This window comes from Stegostoma tigrinum, chromosome 10 (genome assembly GCF_030684315.1).
Source record: "Stegostoma tigrinum isolate sSteTig4 chromosome 10, sSteTig4.hap1, whole genome shotgun sequence".
Classification (NCBI taxonomy): Eukaryota; Metazoa; Chordata; class Chondrichthyes; order Orectolobiformes; family Stegostomatidae; genus Stegostoma; species Stegostoma tigrinum.
Window position 1 is genome coordinate 6,266,988 of NC_081363.1, and position 15,744 is coordinate 6,282,731.

General features: G+C 42.9%; 1 protein-coding gene across 1 annotated transcript in view; it reads right to left on the reverse strand.

Annotated features, from left to right (window-relative positions):
* The window catches only part of LOC125455510 (cytosolic carboxypeptidase 2-like), a 213,777-nt gene that overhangs the window by 171,493 nt on the left and 26,540 nt on the right, over nt 1-15,744 (reverse strand). The window contains exons 6-11 of the mRNA XM_059649433.1: nt 14,606-14,753; nt 11,347-12,129; nt 8,237-8,399; nt 6,804-6,930; nt 4,714-4,814; nt 776-903 (exon numbers count right to left, since the gene is read on the reverse strand). Coding sequence (XP_059505416.1) covers nt 776-903; nt 4,714-4,814; nt 6,804-6,930; nt 8,237-8,399; nt 11,347-12,129; nt 14,606-14,753 — 1,450 coding nt within the window. The remainder of the gene's footprint in view (nt 1-775; nt 904-4,713; nt 4,815-6,803; nt 6,931-8,236; nt 8,400-11,346; nt 12,130-14,605; nt 14,754-15,744) is intronic.

The following is a 15,744-nucleotide window of genomic DNA, read 5'->3' on the forward strand; positions in this document are numbered from 1 at the left end:
TCAGGCCCTTCTGCTATTATGTTTGATTTCTAACATATATTCTGATTCAGAACCTGTGTGGCTGCGGGAAACTCACATGCCGTAAGTTGTTAATTAGGTTTCAACAGCCAGTAACATTGAACAACGGAAGTGATAGAAGAAATTTGTCCACAGATATTTCACGGGATTAAACTGTAAATTATTTATTCATGGGGCATGGGTGTTGTTGGCTGGACCAGCATGTATTGCTAATTTTTAGGTGCCCTCGAGAATGTGACGTGAGCTGCCTTTGTGAACTGCTGCAGTCCTTGAGGTATGGGGCACCCAAAATGCTGTTAGGGAGGGAGTTCCAAGATACCAATGCAGTAACACTGAAGGAACAGTAAGTTAGAATGGTGAATGGAAAATTGCAGTTTGTGGCGCTACTGTATGTTTGTATAATGCATGTATTCCCTCAGTAGTGGGGGAGGGTGGAGGGAAATGTTAAACATGTGTATTTTGAACATGATTCAAAGGCACCAGCCATGTGTTTGGCATTGTGTTTTTGCCAGGTTGACATCTTGTGCCAATACCTTGTTTCTTATCCTGCATCAGCTCATAGCCTAGTAGAACAGTCACATAAGATTCCAAACAGTAACTCGGTTTTTCTCTCCACAGATGCTGCCAGACGAAATGAGTTTCTCCAGCACTTGTTTATTTTCAACGTCAGAATTACTATCGGGGTCAATGTAAATCCAGCTTTCATATAATAGCTGCCTCTACTTACTATAATCAGTAAAGAAATATTGTCACTTACCTGGATTCAATGTAGGAGAGGATATCACCCAGTGATGCATCAGAATCGTACCTTGTACCAGACATTTCCATTTTGGCAGCAATGTGTTCTTTTATTTGGTTCTGCAACTGCCTTTTACATTGAATGTACTAGTGAAGAAACAAAGAAACAGCTAATTCATTTCATTGATTGATGGGAAATGAAATCAGCAGCTCATTCTACACCTTGTCCAATATACAAGGTGTCAAAATTTATGAAGGTGCATTTTGAGAAGGCTAAAGCAATGGTGGATACAGCCTATGGATATTGTTCTTGTGGGAACAATTTTGGGTATGGGAGATATGATGTGATTTCAATTTTGAGATAATAGGGTGGGAAACAAGACTAAATACATATTGGGGTAATAGTACAGGAAATAAATATGGACATTTTTTACCGGTAATATTAGATCTAAAGTTCTATAAATGTTAGAAAGAAAAACCCAGGATGTGAATTTGACCTGGTTTTGTTGATAAGTGTGAAATATGAGATTTGACAGATGTTGGGATGGATAGTTAGGGATACAAGGAATTGGGCACATATTGAGACTTGAAGTCAATAGATGTTGAGATATGAATTCAGTAGATTTTGGGATGTGACATTGGGAATGTGTTGGGATGCAAAGTCAGCAGTTGTTGGGATGTGAGATTGGGAATTTGTTGAGATGTGAGATTGGGAAAACGGTAGGATATGAGGCCAGTAGATTTTGGGATTTGAGATTGCAGAAACATTGGTAGGTGAAGTCAGGTAGATGTCACGATATGAAGATGGGTTAACAATGAAACTAATAGTATGGGACATGTCAATACATAGATGCTTTGTAATAAACACAAGAAATGCAGGAAACACCTATCATCTTTGGAGAGAAAAAAAGAGCTAATGTTTCAAGCCAGTATTCTTCCATCAGAAGAAACTGACATTCTGGAGTCTGATTACAATTTGAGGGACAGGAGGATTCTTTGATGGTTATTTTTTTCAAGCTGGCATGGATTAGTTGATAAAAAATATTCTGCAGTATGGAATAAGGCCATAGGATGTTCCAGCTGAAACAATCTCAAAGCTACTGTATTGGTGTTATAATTGGCCTTGTATCTGGAGTTGGGGTAAGCAAAGCCAGATTGCTATCTTTTCAGTAACAGAATGTACACCTGTGTAGATTGTGTGAACAGGATCGAACTGTGTTTTTGTTCTTGATCTTGCCCTCCTCCCCAACACATTAAGTTTTTTGCCAGTCAATGGAGTGCTGGAGAGGAGCAAGTGAGGTAAAAATTGAATGGCTAATTGCTTCTCAAAAATGTTATATTATATTGATCCTTTGGCAGGAATAGTTGTGTAAGGCCAGTGAAGAGAAGAGGTTTCAAAGAGCAAATAATCCTTCTCAGTTCCCAATGTTGTCTTGTACATTCTGTTATTTATAAGCACTTCAAATCTATGGAACATTTAAAAGAAGATAGAAGTTTCATTTTATAACAACTTCCTTGATCTCACAATATCTCAAATTGCCTAAAAAGTAATGAAGCACTTTTAAAGAGTAGTGACTTTTGTGATGTAGGAAATGCACCAGTTTTGTGAGTGTCAACCTCCCACAAACAACAATGAAACAATAACAAGAAACAATGAGTGATTTGGACAGAGGGATCTGTCTGGAGGGCAGGTGGTCCACTGCCTTCTTTCTTCATTAGTGCCGTGGGATCTCCTAGTTCCTCCAAGGTGAGCAGACATGGACTTAGTTTAATATTTAATTTGAGAGATTATGCCTCCACCATGCAATACTCCTTCAGTGCTATTCAGAAGAGTCAGTTTGGATTACATGTTTATGCCTGCAGAGTGAAATTTGAATTTGCAACTTTCTAAGGTAGTACCAAGGAGTCAGAGGCGTTTAGTTCTACTGAAGCATTTCCCTTCTCTCCATTGTTGCCCTGTCCCAATATTTCTTTCAATTTAAGTGCTCTGCTCGTTTCATATTTACTAAGGCCAAAGATGACTGGAGTTCCTCTGCCAAACCATCTCTACAATGTGGGTGTTTAAATCAAACTTTAAAATAAAGTCTGGCAAAGCCTCTGAACTGGTTTGGCAGAGTATTCAGTCTGTGAATTGGATCCACATGTGTTTAAAATCTTTGAAGATCCAAAATTTGTCTCATAATACAGGCCTGGATTGAATGGGGTTGTAAATGTTCTTGCCCACTGGGTGGAGAACGGATAAGAAATTCCAAGATAACAAAGCGTGAAGCTGGATGAACACAGCAGGCCAAGCAGCATCTCAGGAGCACAAAAGCTGATGTTTCGGGCCTAGGCCCTTCATCAGAGAGGGGGATGGGGTGAGGGTTTTGCAATAAATAGGGAGAGAGGGGGAGGCGGACCGAAGATGGAGAGAAAAGAAGATAGGTGGAGAGGAGAGTATAAGTGGGGAGGTAGGGAGGGGATAGGTCAGTCCAGGGAAGACGGACAGGTCAAGGAGGTGGGATGAGGTTAGTAGGTAGGAAATGGAGGTGCGGCTTGGGTTGGGAGGAAGGGATGGGTGAGAGGAAGAACAGGTTAGGGAGGCAGAGACAGGCTGGGCTGGTTTTGGGATGCGGTGGGGGAAGGGGAGATTTTGAAGCTGGTGAAGTCCACATTGATACCATTGGGCTGCAGGGTTCCCTAGCAGAATATGAGTTGCTGTTCCTGCAACCTTCAGGTGGCATCATTGTGGCACTGCAGGAGGCCCATGATGAACATGACGTCTAAGGAATGGGAGGGCGAGTTGAAATGGTTCACGACTGGGAGGTGCAATTGTTTATTGTGAACCGAGCAGAGGTGTTCTGCAAAGCGGTCCCCAAGCCTCCGCCTGGTTTCCCCGATGTGGAGGAAGCCACACCGGGTACAATGGATACAGTATACCACATTGGCAGATGTGCAGGTGAACATCTGCTTGATATGGAAAGTCATCTTGGGGCCTGGGATGGGGGTGAGGGAGGAGGTGTGGGGGCAAGTGTAGCACTTCCTGCGGTTGCAGGGGAAGGTGCCGGATGTGGTGGGGTTGGAGGGCAGTGTGGAGCGAACAATGGAGTCACGGAGAGAGTGGTCTCTCCGGAAGGCAGACAAGGGTGGGGATGGAAAAATGTCTTGGGTGGTGGGGTCGGATTGTAGATGGCGGAAGTGTCGGAGGAATTCCACTTGGGAACCCTGCAGCCCAATGATACCAATGTGGACTTCACCAGCTTCAAAATCTCCCCTTCCCTCACCGCATCCGAAAACCAGCCCAGTTTGTACCCTCCCCCCACTGCATCACACAACCAGCCCAGCTCATCCCCTCCACTCACTGCATCCCAAAACCAGCCCAGCCTGTCTCTGCCTCCCTAACCTCTTCTTCCTCTCACCCATCCCTTCCTCCCAACCCAAGCCGCACCTCCATTTCCTACTTACTAACCTCATCCCACCTCCTTGACCTGTCCGTCTTCCCTGGACTGACCTATCCCCTCCCTACCTCCCCACCTATACTCTCCTCTCCATCTATCTTCTTTTCTCTCCATCTTCGGTCCGCCTCCCCCTCTCTCCCTATTTATTCCAGAACCCTCACCCCATCCCCCTCTCTGATGAAGGGTCTAGGCCCGAAACGTCAGCTTTGTACTCCTGAGATGCTGCTTGGCCTGCTGTGTTCATCCAGCTTCACACTTTATTACCTTGGATTCTCCAGCATCTGCAGCTCCCATTATCTTGGATAAGAAATTCCTGTCTGTTTCATGGGGGAACCAATTAAATGGTCAATGTCAGTCAGGCCTTCCCGAGATTCGGAATCACAGCAGCAGAAATCCTGTTTGCCAAGATCTGATGACATTTTGAATAAGATTTAGAAATTCAGACAAGCTTAGCATTTGAATATAATTAATACAGGCAGGCTGCATTAACACATTTCCATTTCGCATACTGCAAGTTTACCTTGGACTGATCAGGATCACAATAGTCCAACAGAGTGTCACAAAACTCAAAACCCACTGATTCCAGATCGTTCACGTTGAAATGAATGTCCCTACTGTTCCCTGCAAAGTAAAAAAAAAATCAAAGTCAAGACTCAAGTAGCTTCTTTTCAATGTGTTGCTTTGCTGGAAGAAAGAGAGACTGACTCCCACCATACTGGCAATCCAACTCGAACAACTGATAACTGAATCATCAACCCGATATGCCTTAAACATAATGTTTGTCAGATAGGCTACTGGGATTGAGCAAGAGGAGGCAATGGCCTAGTGATATTATCACTGGAATGTTAATCCAGAGACCCAAGTAATGTTCTGGGAGAGTAGGAACTGCAGATGTTGGAGAATCCGAGATAACAAGGTGTAGAGTTGGGTGAACACAGCAGGCCAAGCAGCTTCAGAGGAGCAGGAAAGCTAATCTTTTGGGCCTAGAAGAAAGAGCAGATCATGAAAGTCTCAGTCAAAGATTGAGATTGGATAGATTATAATTATTTTAGAAATGCTACAGCAATACATCTTCCTTCAAAGTAAAAACACAAACAATCTGGAAATAAAGAGGAACTAAATGTCTAATAATTTAATAACTAATAATAATAAAGAAAAAGTGCTGTAGAAATTAATTGGACTAAAAGCTAACAAATTCCCGGGACCTGATGGTATACGTCTGATTGTCGTAAAGAGGTAGCTGCAGAGAATGTGATCTTCCAGAATCCCTCAAATTCTAAATAGTCCCCATAGCCTGTAAAATAGCGAACACAATCTCACTGCTTAATAAAAGAGGGCGTGAGAATACCAGAAAACTACACACCAGTTTGTTTGACATCTATTGTTGGAAAATTCTAGAATCGAATCTTAGTGATGCAATCGTAGGATATTATGGACACAGAACAGATCTACAGCAATCTGGTCTCTAGTTGATCCTAGCAATTATTATTCTAAGCATCTGTCTGAGATACATTCCATGAACACATTCTCCAAACTACTGTGACCAATCTGATTTTGCCATTTTATGTGAAGAAATGAAGCCCCCTATGATGACTAAACTACCACTAAGTCAAGTTCCTCTTACACATTGAACCATATTCTTAGCAATGTGTAGCTAAGTGTAGCTAATTCCAGCAGTGTATTCAAAAATAATCATTCCCAGGATTTGGGCTTCACTGGCTAGGGTAGCATTTATTACCCATCTCTAATTGCCCAGAGGGCAGTTAAGAGTCAACCACATTGCTGTGGGTCTGGAGTTACATGTCGCTCAGACCAGGTACGGATGGCAGTTTCCTTCCCCAACGGGAAGTGAACCAAATGGAGTTTTCCAATGATCAACAATGGACTCACATTATTATTAGACTCCTAACTGCCATTTTTTATTGAATTCAAATTCCACTATCTGCTGACGAGATTGAAATTCAGATTCTCGGAATATTACCTGGGCCACTGGATTAAAAGTCTAGCGATAATACCTCTAGGTTAATGCTTTCCCATTCATACCTATGAGTACAAGCCATTCAGCCCAAAGGGCTCATGCTGATATTGTGTGTGATTTCTGTGAGCCTCCTCCAACTTTATTTCATCTCAAACTATCAAAATGTCCCTCTTCTTTTCTCTGGCCTCCCCTTAAATACTTCTATCTATTTGGCTCAATGGCTTCACATGGAAATAAGTTCTACTTTCTAATGACAGTTCAGGTAAAGGTGTCTCTTCTAAATTTTCATTTGGATTTGTTGGTGATTATCTGATATTTATGACTCTGAGCTTCGGACTCTCCTCAATATGAAAACACCTCATCTACTACCCTATTTAACTCCTCCATAATTTTAAGGATTTCTATTAGTCTTCAGTCTCTCCACTCTAGACAAAAGAAATACTTTTCTATGATAATGTAATAATTATTAATAAATAAATATGAATATGCTTCAATAAATTAATGTATGTATTTTTCTTATCCTGTGTCTTCTTCACACACTCCTTTATCCCACCATACAAGAGCTCACAAACCCCTGATTTCTCATTCCAGAAACAGATTGAGGTAGTTCTGCTCTGCCATACTGCTCTTACCCAATGTGGAACCACAGAAAGTCGCTTCCAGGGTGTAACTGTTAGTGACTCCCATCCTCCACACTACCACACGTCCTGTTCCTTCTTTAGCCCGCTTCACGTGGAATTTGCAACTTTTAAAACAAAACTGGAATGAAAAGCAGTCAGTAGGCAAAAGTCACAATCATACTTACTTGTCACTGGAAGAGAGAAATATCTAACTGCTCAAAAAAGTTGATACCTTTAAGCATCATTCTCAAACATGTTACTTAACTCAATCACTATCCATCTTTAAATAAGAAGTAAATAATGAAGACAATGGAATAAACATAGAAACGTAGAAACTGGGTGCAGAAATGGTTCATTCAGTCAATTGAGCATCTTCTGCCATTCCATTCAATCTTTGCTGATCCTTTATCTCAACGTCATATTCTTGTCTTTCTCCCACATCCCTTGATGCCTTTAAAACCTAAAAATGTATCTCTCTATCTTGAATATATTCAATAATTTGGCCTCCACAGTCTTCCATGGCAGAGAAATTCACATGTTCTCTCCTCTCACTTCAGTCCTAAATGGTCTACCAAGAGCTTAAGACTAATGGTCCCTGGTTCTAGATTCCCCAAACAGGGGAAATGTCATCTCTATATCTAGCCTGGCCAAGCTTGTTAGAATTTTATACATTGTAATTGGATCTTGTCTCATCCTTTACTATAGTGAATTCAACCTGGTTGAATCAATCTCTCCTCCTCGGCCAGTCCTACCAGCCAAGGGGAGATGGCAGTTTAGTGGGTATTATTGATGGACTGTTAATCCAGAGACCCAGATAATGTTCTGGCATCCCAGGTTCGAATCCCGCCACAGTAGACGGGGGAATTTGAATTCACTGAAAACAATATCTGGAATTATGAATCTAATCATGATCATAAATCCATAAATCCCAGAAAATCCCATCTGGTTCACTCATGTCCTTTAGGGAAGGAATTTACAACAATCAACAATGGATTCACGGTCATCATTAGATTCTTAATTCTTATTGAGCTCAAATTCCACCATCTGCTGTGGCAGAATTGGAAGCTGGGTCCCTGGAACATTCTCTGGATCTCTGAATTAGCAGTCCAGTGATAATACCACTAGGCCATCGCCTCCCCGATGGCCAGATTCAACCTCATGTTAATAGAACATTAGCCCTGGACTCTGAGTTAGCATCCCATTGCATCTATGCTGGTTCTTTGAAGGAACTATGAGATCAATGTCACTCCTTGATACAGTGTACCTCAAAATCTAATCAACTTCTCTTTAAGTGGTTATGCAGAAATTTCTAAAATTGAGATAAAAGATAATTATATCCGGTAAAGATCAAGCCTTCAAAGAATTAAACTCTTAAAGAGCTTTCACTGGTTTTGCCATAGAAGTGCTGTAAGATTACCCTGAAATCCTACACCATTAGACTGTACCTTGTTACAGCAGTTCTTACTAAGCATGAAGGGGAACACACGCTGCTTGGCATAAGATGACACAGTCCGCCTCCGGCTCTGACAGCCGTACATAAAAATGTTCTGCTTCCGACTGTGTCCATGGAGATCACAGTATAGAAAAACTGTACGCTCCTCCATTAACCTGGAAAGAAACAAAAATGGTGACCTTCCCTCCATTGTAAGGTCAGAAATGGGGATGTTTGCTGATGATTGCACTAAGTTCAGCACCATTCGTAATTCCTAAGATACGGAAGCAGACAATGTCCAAGTGCAGCAAGATCGGGACAATGACCAGGTTCGGGCCAATAAGTGGTAAGTAACATTTATGTCACACAAATGCTTAGCAATGACCATCTCCAATGAGAGAAAACATAATTTTCACAAAACCATAAAGTGGATAAGAGAAATAGGCCATTTGGACCATCGACTCTGCTCGCTGATACAATGAGATCATGGCTGATCTGATAATCCTCAATTCTACTTTCCTGCCTTTCCCCATAACCCTTGATTCCTTTAACGATTGCTTATCCCTGTCTCAATGGTGAACAGACTTAATGACCTCGCCTCTACACCCCTCTGTGGCAAAAAATTCTACAGATTTACCATCCCTGAGAAAACAATTTCCTTTACATCTCTTTCTGAATTGTGTGACCTCTTATTCTGAGATGATGTTCTCTGGTCCTGAACTCTCCCACAAGGGGAAGCAATCTCTCCTCATCTACCCTGTCATGTCCCCTAAGAATTTCATATGTTTCAATAAGGTCATTTCTCATTCTTCTAAACTCCAATGGGTATAGACCCAACCTATTCAAACTCTCCTCATATACCACAACCTTCTCTGTACGGCCCTCCAATGCCAGCATACTGCTCTTACCCAGTGATCTGACCCATGCTTTGCGTAATTTTAGTAAAACTCCCTACTTTTATATTCCACTTCCTTTGAAATCAAGGCCAATATTCTATTTGCCTTCCCCACTTCCCATTGAACTTTACTGCTACCTTTCTATGATTTATGTAGGTATTGCAATTTTTCAAAATTCAAATAACGTTCAGCTCCTCTATTCTTCCTGCCAAAGTATGTAACAACAAATTTTCCTACATTATATATCTTCTGCCAAGTGTTTATGATTGGGTGGGGGAGGGAATGAATTTAATTATAGTAATCACTGGTAATCATCACTCACTTGCCCTGTCTGTAACCCTCCGTTGACACTGTCATCCTAACAACTTGCTTTCCAACTCATTTTTGTATTATCCATAAAACTGGACACAGTACATTCACTTTCCTCATCCAAGGCATTAATATGTGTGGGAAAATATTGTGGCCCCAGCACAGTTCCCATTGGCATATCACTCGTTACAGGATGCCAATCTGAAAACTATCCCCTTCTTATCCTGACTCTCTTCCTGCTATTCAATAGCCACGGCCACTTCCATCTAGGAGGACAAGGATGGCAGATACAGGAACACCAGCACTTGCAAGTTCCCCTCCAAGCCCAACTCAGCATCCTGACTTGGAACTATATCACAGTTCCTTTGCTGTTGCTGGGTCAAAATCCTGGAATTCCCTCCCTAAGGGCATTGTGGTCTGCAGCGGTTCAAGATGGCAGCTCACCACCACCTTCTCAAAGGCAACTAGGGACGGGCAATAAATGCCAGCCCAGGCAGTGATGCCATGAAAGTATTTTGAAAAGCAAATAAAAGAGCAGAAGGAATTGAGCACTTTACTCTCCGTCGAACCTTGTGCTGTATATTCTGTGAGCATTTGTTGGGGACAGTATACGGGAAGCTTTACTCTATGTCAAGATAACAAAGTGTGGAGCTGGATGAACACAGCAGGCCAAGCAGCATCTCAGGAGCACAAAGCTGATGTTTTGGGCCTAGACCCTTCATCAGAGAGGGGGATGGGGTGAGGGTTCTGGAACAAATAGGGAGAGAGGGGGATGCGGACCGAAGATGGAGAGAAAAGAAGATAGGTGGAGAGGAGAGTATAGGTGGGGAGGTAGGGAGGGGATAGGTCAGTCCAGGGAAGACGGACAGGTCAAGGAGGTGGGATGAGGTTAGTAAGTAGGAAATGGAGGTGCGACTTGGGGTGGGAGGAAGGGATGGGTGAGGGGAAGAACAGGTTAGGGAGGCAGAGACAAACTGGGCTGATTTTGGGATACAGTGGGGGGAGGGGACGAACTGGGCTGGTTTTGGGATGCAGTGGGGGAAGGGGAGATTTTGAAGCTGGCGAAGTCCACATTGATACCATTGGGCTGCAGGGTTCCCAAGCAGAATATGAGTTGCTGTTCCTGCAACCTTCGGGTGTCATCATTGTGGCACTGCAGGAGGCCCATGATGGACATGTCATCTGAGGAATGGGAGGGGGAGTTGAAATGGTTTGCAGCTGGGCGGTGCAGTTGTTTATTGCGAACCGAGCGGAGGTGTTCTGCAAAGCAGTCCCCAAGCCTCCGCCTGGTTTCCCCAATGTAGAGGAAGCCACACCGGGTACAATGGATACAGTATACCACATTGGCAGATGCTATACCTGTTTTGGAACAGAGATGTCAGTACAGCCTAGACAGAGAGGTCCAAAATGGTAAGCCTTTGATGGGCTAGGAGATGGAATTGTCTTTGCAAAAGAAAGCAGGAAATGTATTTTTTTAAGCTCACCACAGCATTTCTCCTGGCTTGAACTCTTTTTCCTGTTGTCTGTCTTTGTGCTTTGTGAATTCTACCTGGGCTGCACAGGCCACAACCTTATCAATCACACCCCCTCCCAAGGTATTTTCTAATCAACTTGTTCAGACATGTTATTACATACCTCTGGAGCAGGTGGGACTATGAACCTGGGCCTCCTGGCCCAGAAGCAGTGACACTACCACTGTATGACAACAGGCCCACACTCTAATTGCACTAATCTTGATTGATTCCATACACTCATCATGGCCTCATGAGTGACCCTGAAATGTTGTCAATAGTTATGCCAATAGTTAGTCTACACAGGAATAATGAGATGACCTCCCCAGCCGAGATGAGACCCGAGCTTGACTGGGCGATACCTTTTACCTTGGAACACACATTGCACCTGCGACGTTCTCTCTCACCGTTTGATCAGTTTCCGGGTGTAGAACACAGAAGGGTAGGACTCCTTCAAATAGGACCGGTATTTACGATTTAAATCCTGGCCAGAGAGTGAGCACCGGTAATTCCCCACAATGACCCCATCAGGGTTCAGCATTGGCACGATTTTGAAGAGGAAGGTGTCCCGCAGCAGTCTGGCATCCATCGAATTGCCAAGTAGGTAGTCAAGGAAACCCTTCATCATCCAGGAGCTGTTGGTCTCACCTGGGTGGACACGGGCGGTCAGGATCACTGCTTTCTTTTCAAGTGCGGCCTTGGAACTCTGGGAGGGATTGGTCACAGTCAGGACGTAAACCATGTTCCCGGCCAAAGAACGGCACAACACCCGGACTTTGCAGAATTTGGACTTGGCCGGATCATTGACCACATCTTTCACATAGTCCTGGAGGTCAGTGTAGGTGTAGGGATAGCAGTGGGCAAAGTAGCAGACGTCCCCGGCATGAGGGAACTCAAAGGTCCAGGTGAGTGAGTAATAGTGGTGCTTGCTGTTGCCATAGTTGTTTCGGTAGTACTTGATCTGGCTCCCTACTCTGCGCCACCCGACGTTGAGCAGCTCTGCATCCTTTGTGGAATATAACAGCGGCTTCATTCCCATGTTATACAGGCTGGTGGGCTTCATCAAGTTAATGATGGTGAAGCGGTATTGGACTGCTGGCCGCACGTTCTGCACCTGGAAGTAATACCATTGGGTGTGTTTTGCTGTGTAGAGGTCCGTGCGTAACATTAAGTTATATTCGTAGTCCCCTCTGCAGAAGTGGAATGGAAACAACAGCTGATTAAGATACAGGGAATATTAAGTGCACAATGCCCTGAGTATTTAGGCTGTGTATTATGATAACTAAATAATACTCTAGATGAGATAAATAAAGCTACTTATTTGAATAGTGCTAATATTATTCATCGTGTGCTGAGAGGAAATTGAAGCAAACTCCTTATTGATATCCCAACAATGTCAGATCACAGCAAGTTTATTATTATCATTATCAGCAATTTGTCCCAGATGAATGGTTGTTAGGTCATCAAAACAAAGTTCCATCTCATCATACATTCCCAGGAAATATGTGGCACAGTTTAAATTTGGAATAATGATCCTTTTATAGTCTCCCATCAACTGCTCCCAAATTTGATATTGAATCATGTAAGGCAGATGGCCAAAGCTTGGCCAGAGGTAGGCTTTAAAGACTATCTTCGAAAGGATGAAAGAGAGGTAGGGAGATGGACAGAATTAGACAGAAATTCCAGGAATTCCGGTCTTGGCAACTGAAGACAAATCCACTAATGACAAGCCAATTCACCAAAAATCCTCAGACAGCACTTCCAAACCCACACCACTTCCATCTAGATGGACAAGGGCAGCAGATGCATGGGAACACCACCCCCTGCAAGTTCCCCTCCAAACCACTCACCACCCTGGGTTGGAAATATTATTGCTGTGCCTTCACTTGTCACTGAGTCAAAAGCCTAGAATTCCCTGCCTAAGAGCATTATGGGTCAACCTACACCAAGTGGACTACAGCATTCAAAAAGGCAGCATCAAGGGCAACTAGGAACAGGCAATAAATGCTGGCCAGTCAGTGATGCCCACATCCCAAAAATCTGCAGGGTGTCACAGTGGCTCAGTGGTTAGCACTGCTGCCTTATTGTGCCAGGAACCCAGATTTGATTCCAAACTCAGGTGGCTGTGTGGAGTTTGCCCAATCTCCCCATGTCTGTGTGGGTTTCCTCTAGGTGCTCTGGTTTCCTCCCACAGTTTAAAGATGTGCAAGCTAGGCAGATTGGTGATGCTAGATTGCCCATGGTGTTCAGGGATATGTAGGTTAGGTGCATTGACCACAGGGAATGCAGGGTTACAGGGATGGGCTGGGGGGTATGGGTCTGGGTGGGATTCTCTTCAGGAGGGTCAGTGTGGAATTGTTGGGCCAAATGGCTTGTTTTCACACTGTAGGAATCTATGATTCTATGAAATGAATAAATAAAGGAAAACTTAGGTTGTGTCAAAATCCTAAATCAATGGAGCCCAGATATTGGGGAGGCTTGTAGAGCAGGAAGTGATGGCAAAGAAATGGGTCATGAGGGAGGGATCATAGGTGCAGCAGGGTCATTGGAGGGACTAAAAAACAAGTGTTCACGTTGTCAAATCTGTTTCATCAGAGTTGAACATAGGTTGGTGAGAAGGGAGGTGATGGATGAAAATAATTTGCGTTAATTGAGATTATGGGGAGAAGAATTTTGGACAACTTCATGTTTGTGGAGTGCAGAACATGGGTGGTTATTCTATTCTCCACAGTCAACTAGTGAAGGATAGAACTGGAAGCAATCTTTGCACACTTCTGTATTTACTTACAGATCTCTAGATTAGAAACATATCTGTCCTAACCCAATGACTACAGATTTAATCTGTGTCTATTTATGGACCTCAAACTATCTTCTAATCAATCTGCTCAGCGATATTATGACACACCTCTGGAGCAGATGTCATTTGAACTTGGGATAATGGGAACTGCAGATGCTGGAGAATCCGAGATAACAAAGCGTGGAGCTGGATGAACACAGCACGTGAAGCAATATCTTAGGAGCACAAAAGCTGAAGTTTCGGGCCAAGACCCTTCCCCAAAACTTTTATGCTCCTAAGATGCTGCTTGGCCCTGCTATGTTCATCCAGCTCCACACTTTGTTATCTCATTTGAACATGGGCCTCTTGGTTCAGAGACAGGGACACTATCACTGCACCACAAGGGCTCCTTTTTGTGGAGGTCAAGTAAATCCACTGCTATTGACAACCACCTGCAAACAATTATTATACAATAAACAATGTTGGTTGAGGGATAATTATTGGCCTGGATATCAGGGAAACTGTCAAAATTAGTCAAATGGTATCTTTTAGTTTCACCTGGGAAAATAGACGGGTCCTTGACCTAATATCTCAAAAAGAAACCAATTACAATGCAGTGGCCCTTCAATACTGCTCTAGAAGTGTCAACCCCTATTGTGTGCTGCAGTCTGGCCTTCTGACACAGAGATAACAATGGTATTGTTCAAAAACGGCTGACACACAAATATCCAACAATAAATTGCCCGAACACGCACTCCAAGTAGGAAGCTGCTTTTACAGAGAATTTGAAAAGATTTACAATGCTTAATTATGGCACATATAGTAGACCTCAAATATTTAGGAAGTGGGGCTCATTGTTTCACTACATGTTGCTGAAAAACCTTACGCACACTTTGAATACTTTCTCGAGATTCCCACTCTCAAATCGAGACTCAAACATCAGTGTGTTGTTTGGATCGCTGACATTAATGGTTGCTTGTTTCAGGGGCTTGGAACTGCCACTCACTCGGGAAAAGGTGAAACTGGATTCCATATAGTCTGCAAGACAAATGCATCACAAGCTTTACTTGCAGTATCTTCAGTTTTGACATGGAAAAGAAAATCATGTAACCTCAGGTTTCAGGTGGGAAATATTAGGCTGTGGAAGCACACACTGAAAAATCTCTATATCTGTAACTATGGTCTTCTATCCATCATAGGTAGAAAATGGTGGAGTTGCATGATCACTGTTCCTTGACATGAAATACCCCTAAACCCCACTTGCCCATAACAGATGATGTTCAGCAATGGGAAATGTACAATTTATCCTGAATCATAAGAGCAATCTTTCTAAATCTAATGTACTTTCGTTTGCTTCCACTCTCAAATATTTCCCTCTCCTCCACTCTTGAAAGTACTGATTGACATTGACTTGCTCAGCCACTAATCAAGTAGTGCAAAGATTGACTGAGGCTTACTGCTGCTTGACCAATACCTTCCAATAAAATCTCACCAAATTAATCCCAGCTCTGCCTTTACATGGAACAGAGGAGCAAGAGTAGACCATTCTGTTCTTTGAGTCTTCTCTGACATTCACTATGTTCATGGCTGATCATCCAAATTACTCCCTTGTTTCCACTTTCTCCCCAAACTGTTCATGCCTAAATATAATATCCTCTTGACAACATTCAATGTTTGGCCATAATTGTTTTCTATGCATAGAATTCCACAGGCTCGCCATTCCCTGGGTGAAGAAATTGCCCTTCATCTCAATCCTAAATGGACTATCCATATTCATAGGCTGTGACTCCTGACCCATGATCCCTTTCTTGGCCAAATCAATGGCCATTGCAAATTCCCTTGATCTAAGCCACTTTTCTCATCTGAGGTCCTTCACACAAAAATTAAAACACTGGTAAAACTGTCCTTTCAAATTACTAAATTCAAAATAATTGATTTATTGACGAATTTGGGAGATGCTGAGATTCGTGTTTCAGCCTTTAGTTATATTAAGGGGAGTAACAGCGCCCTCTTTAAGCCCAGCACACGT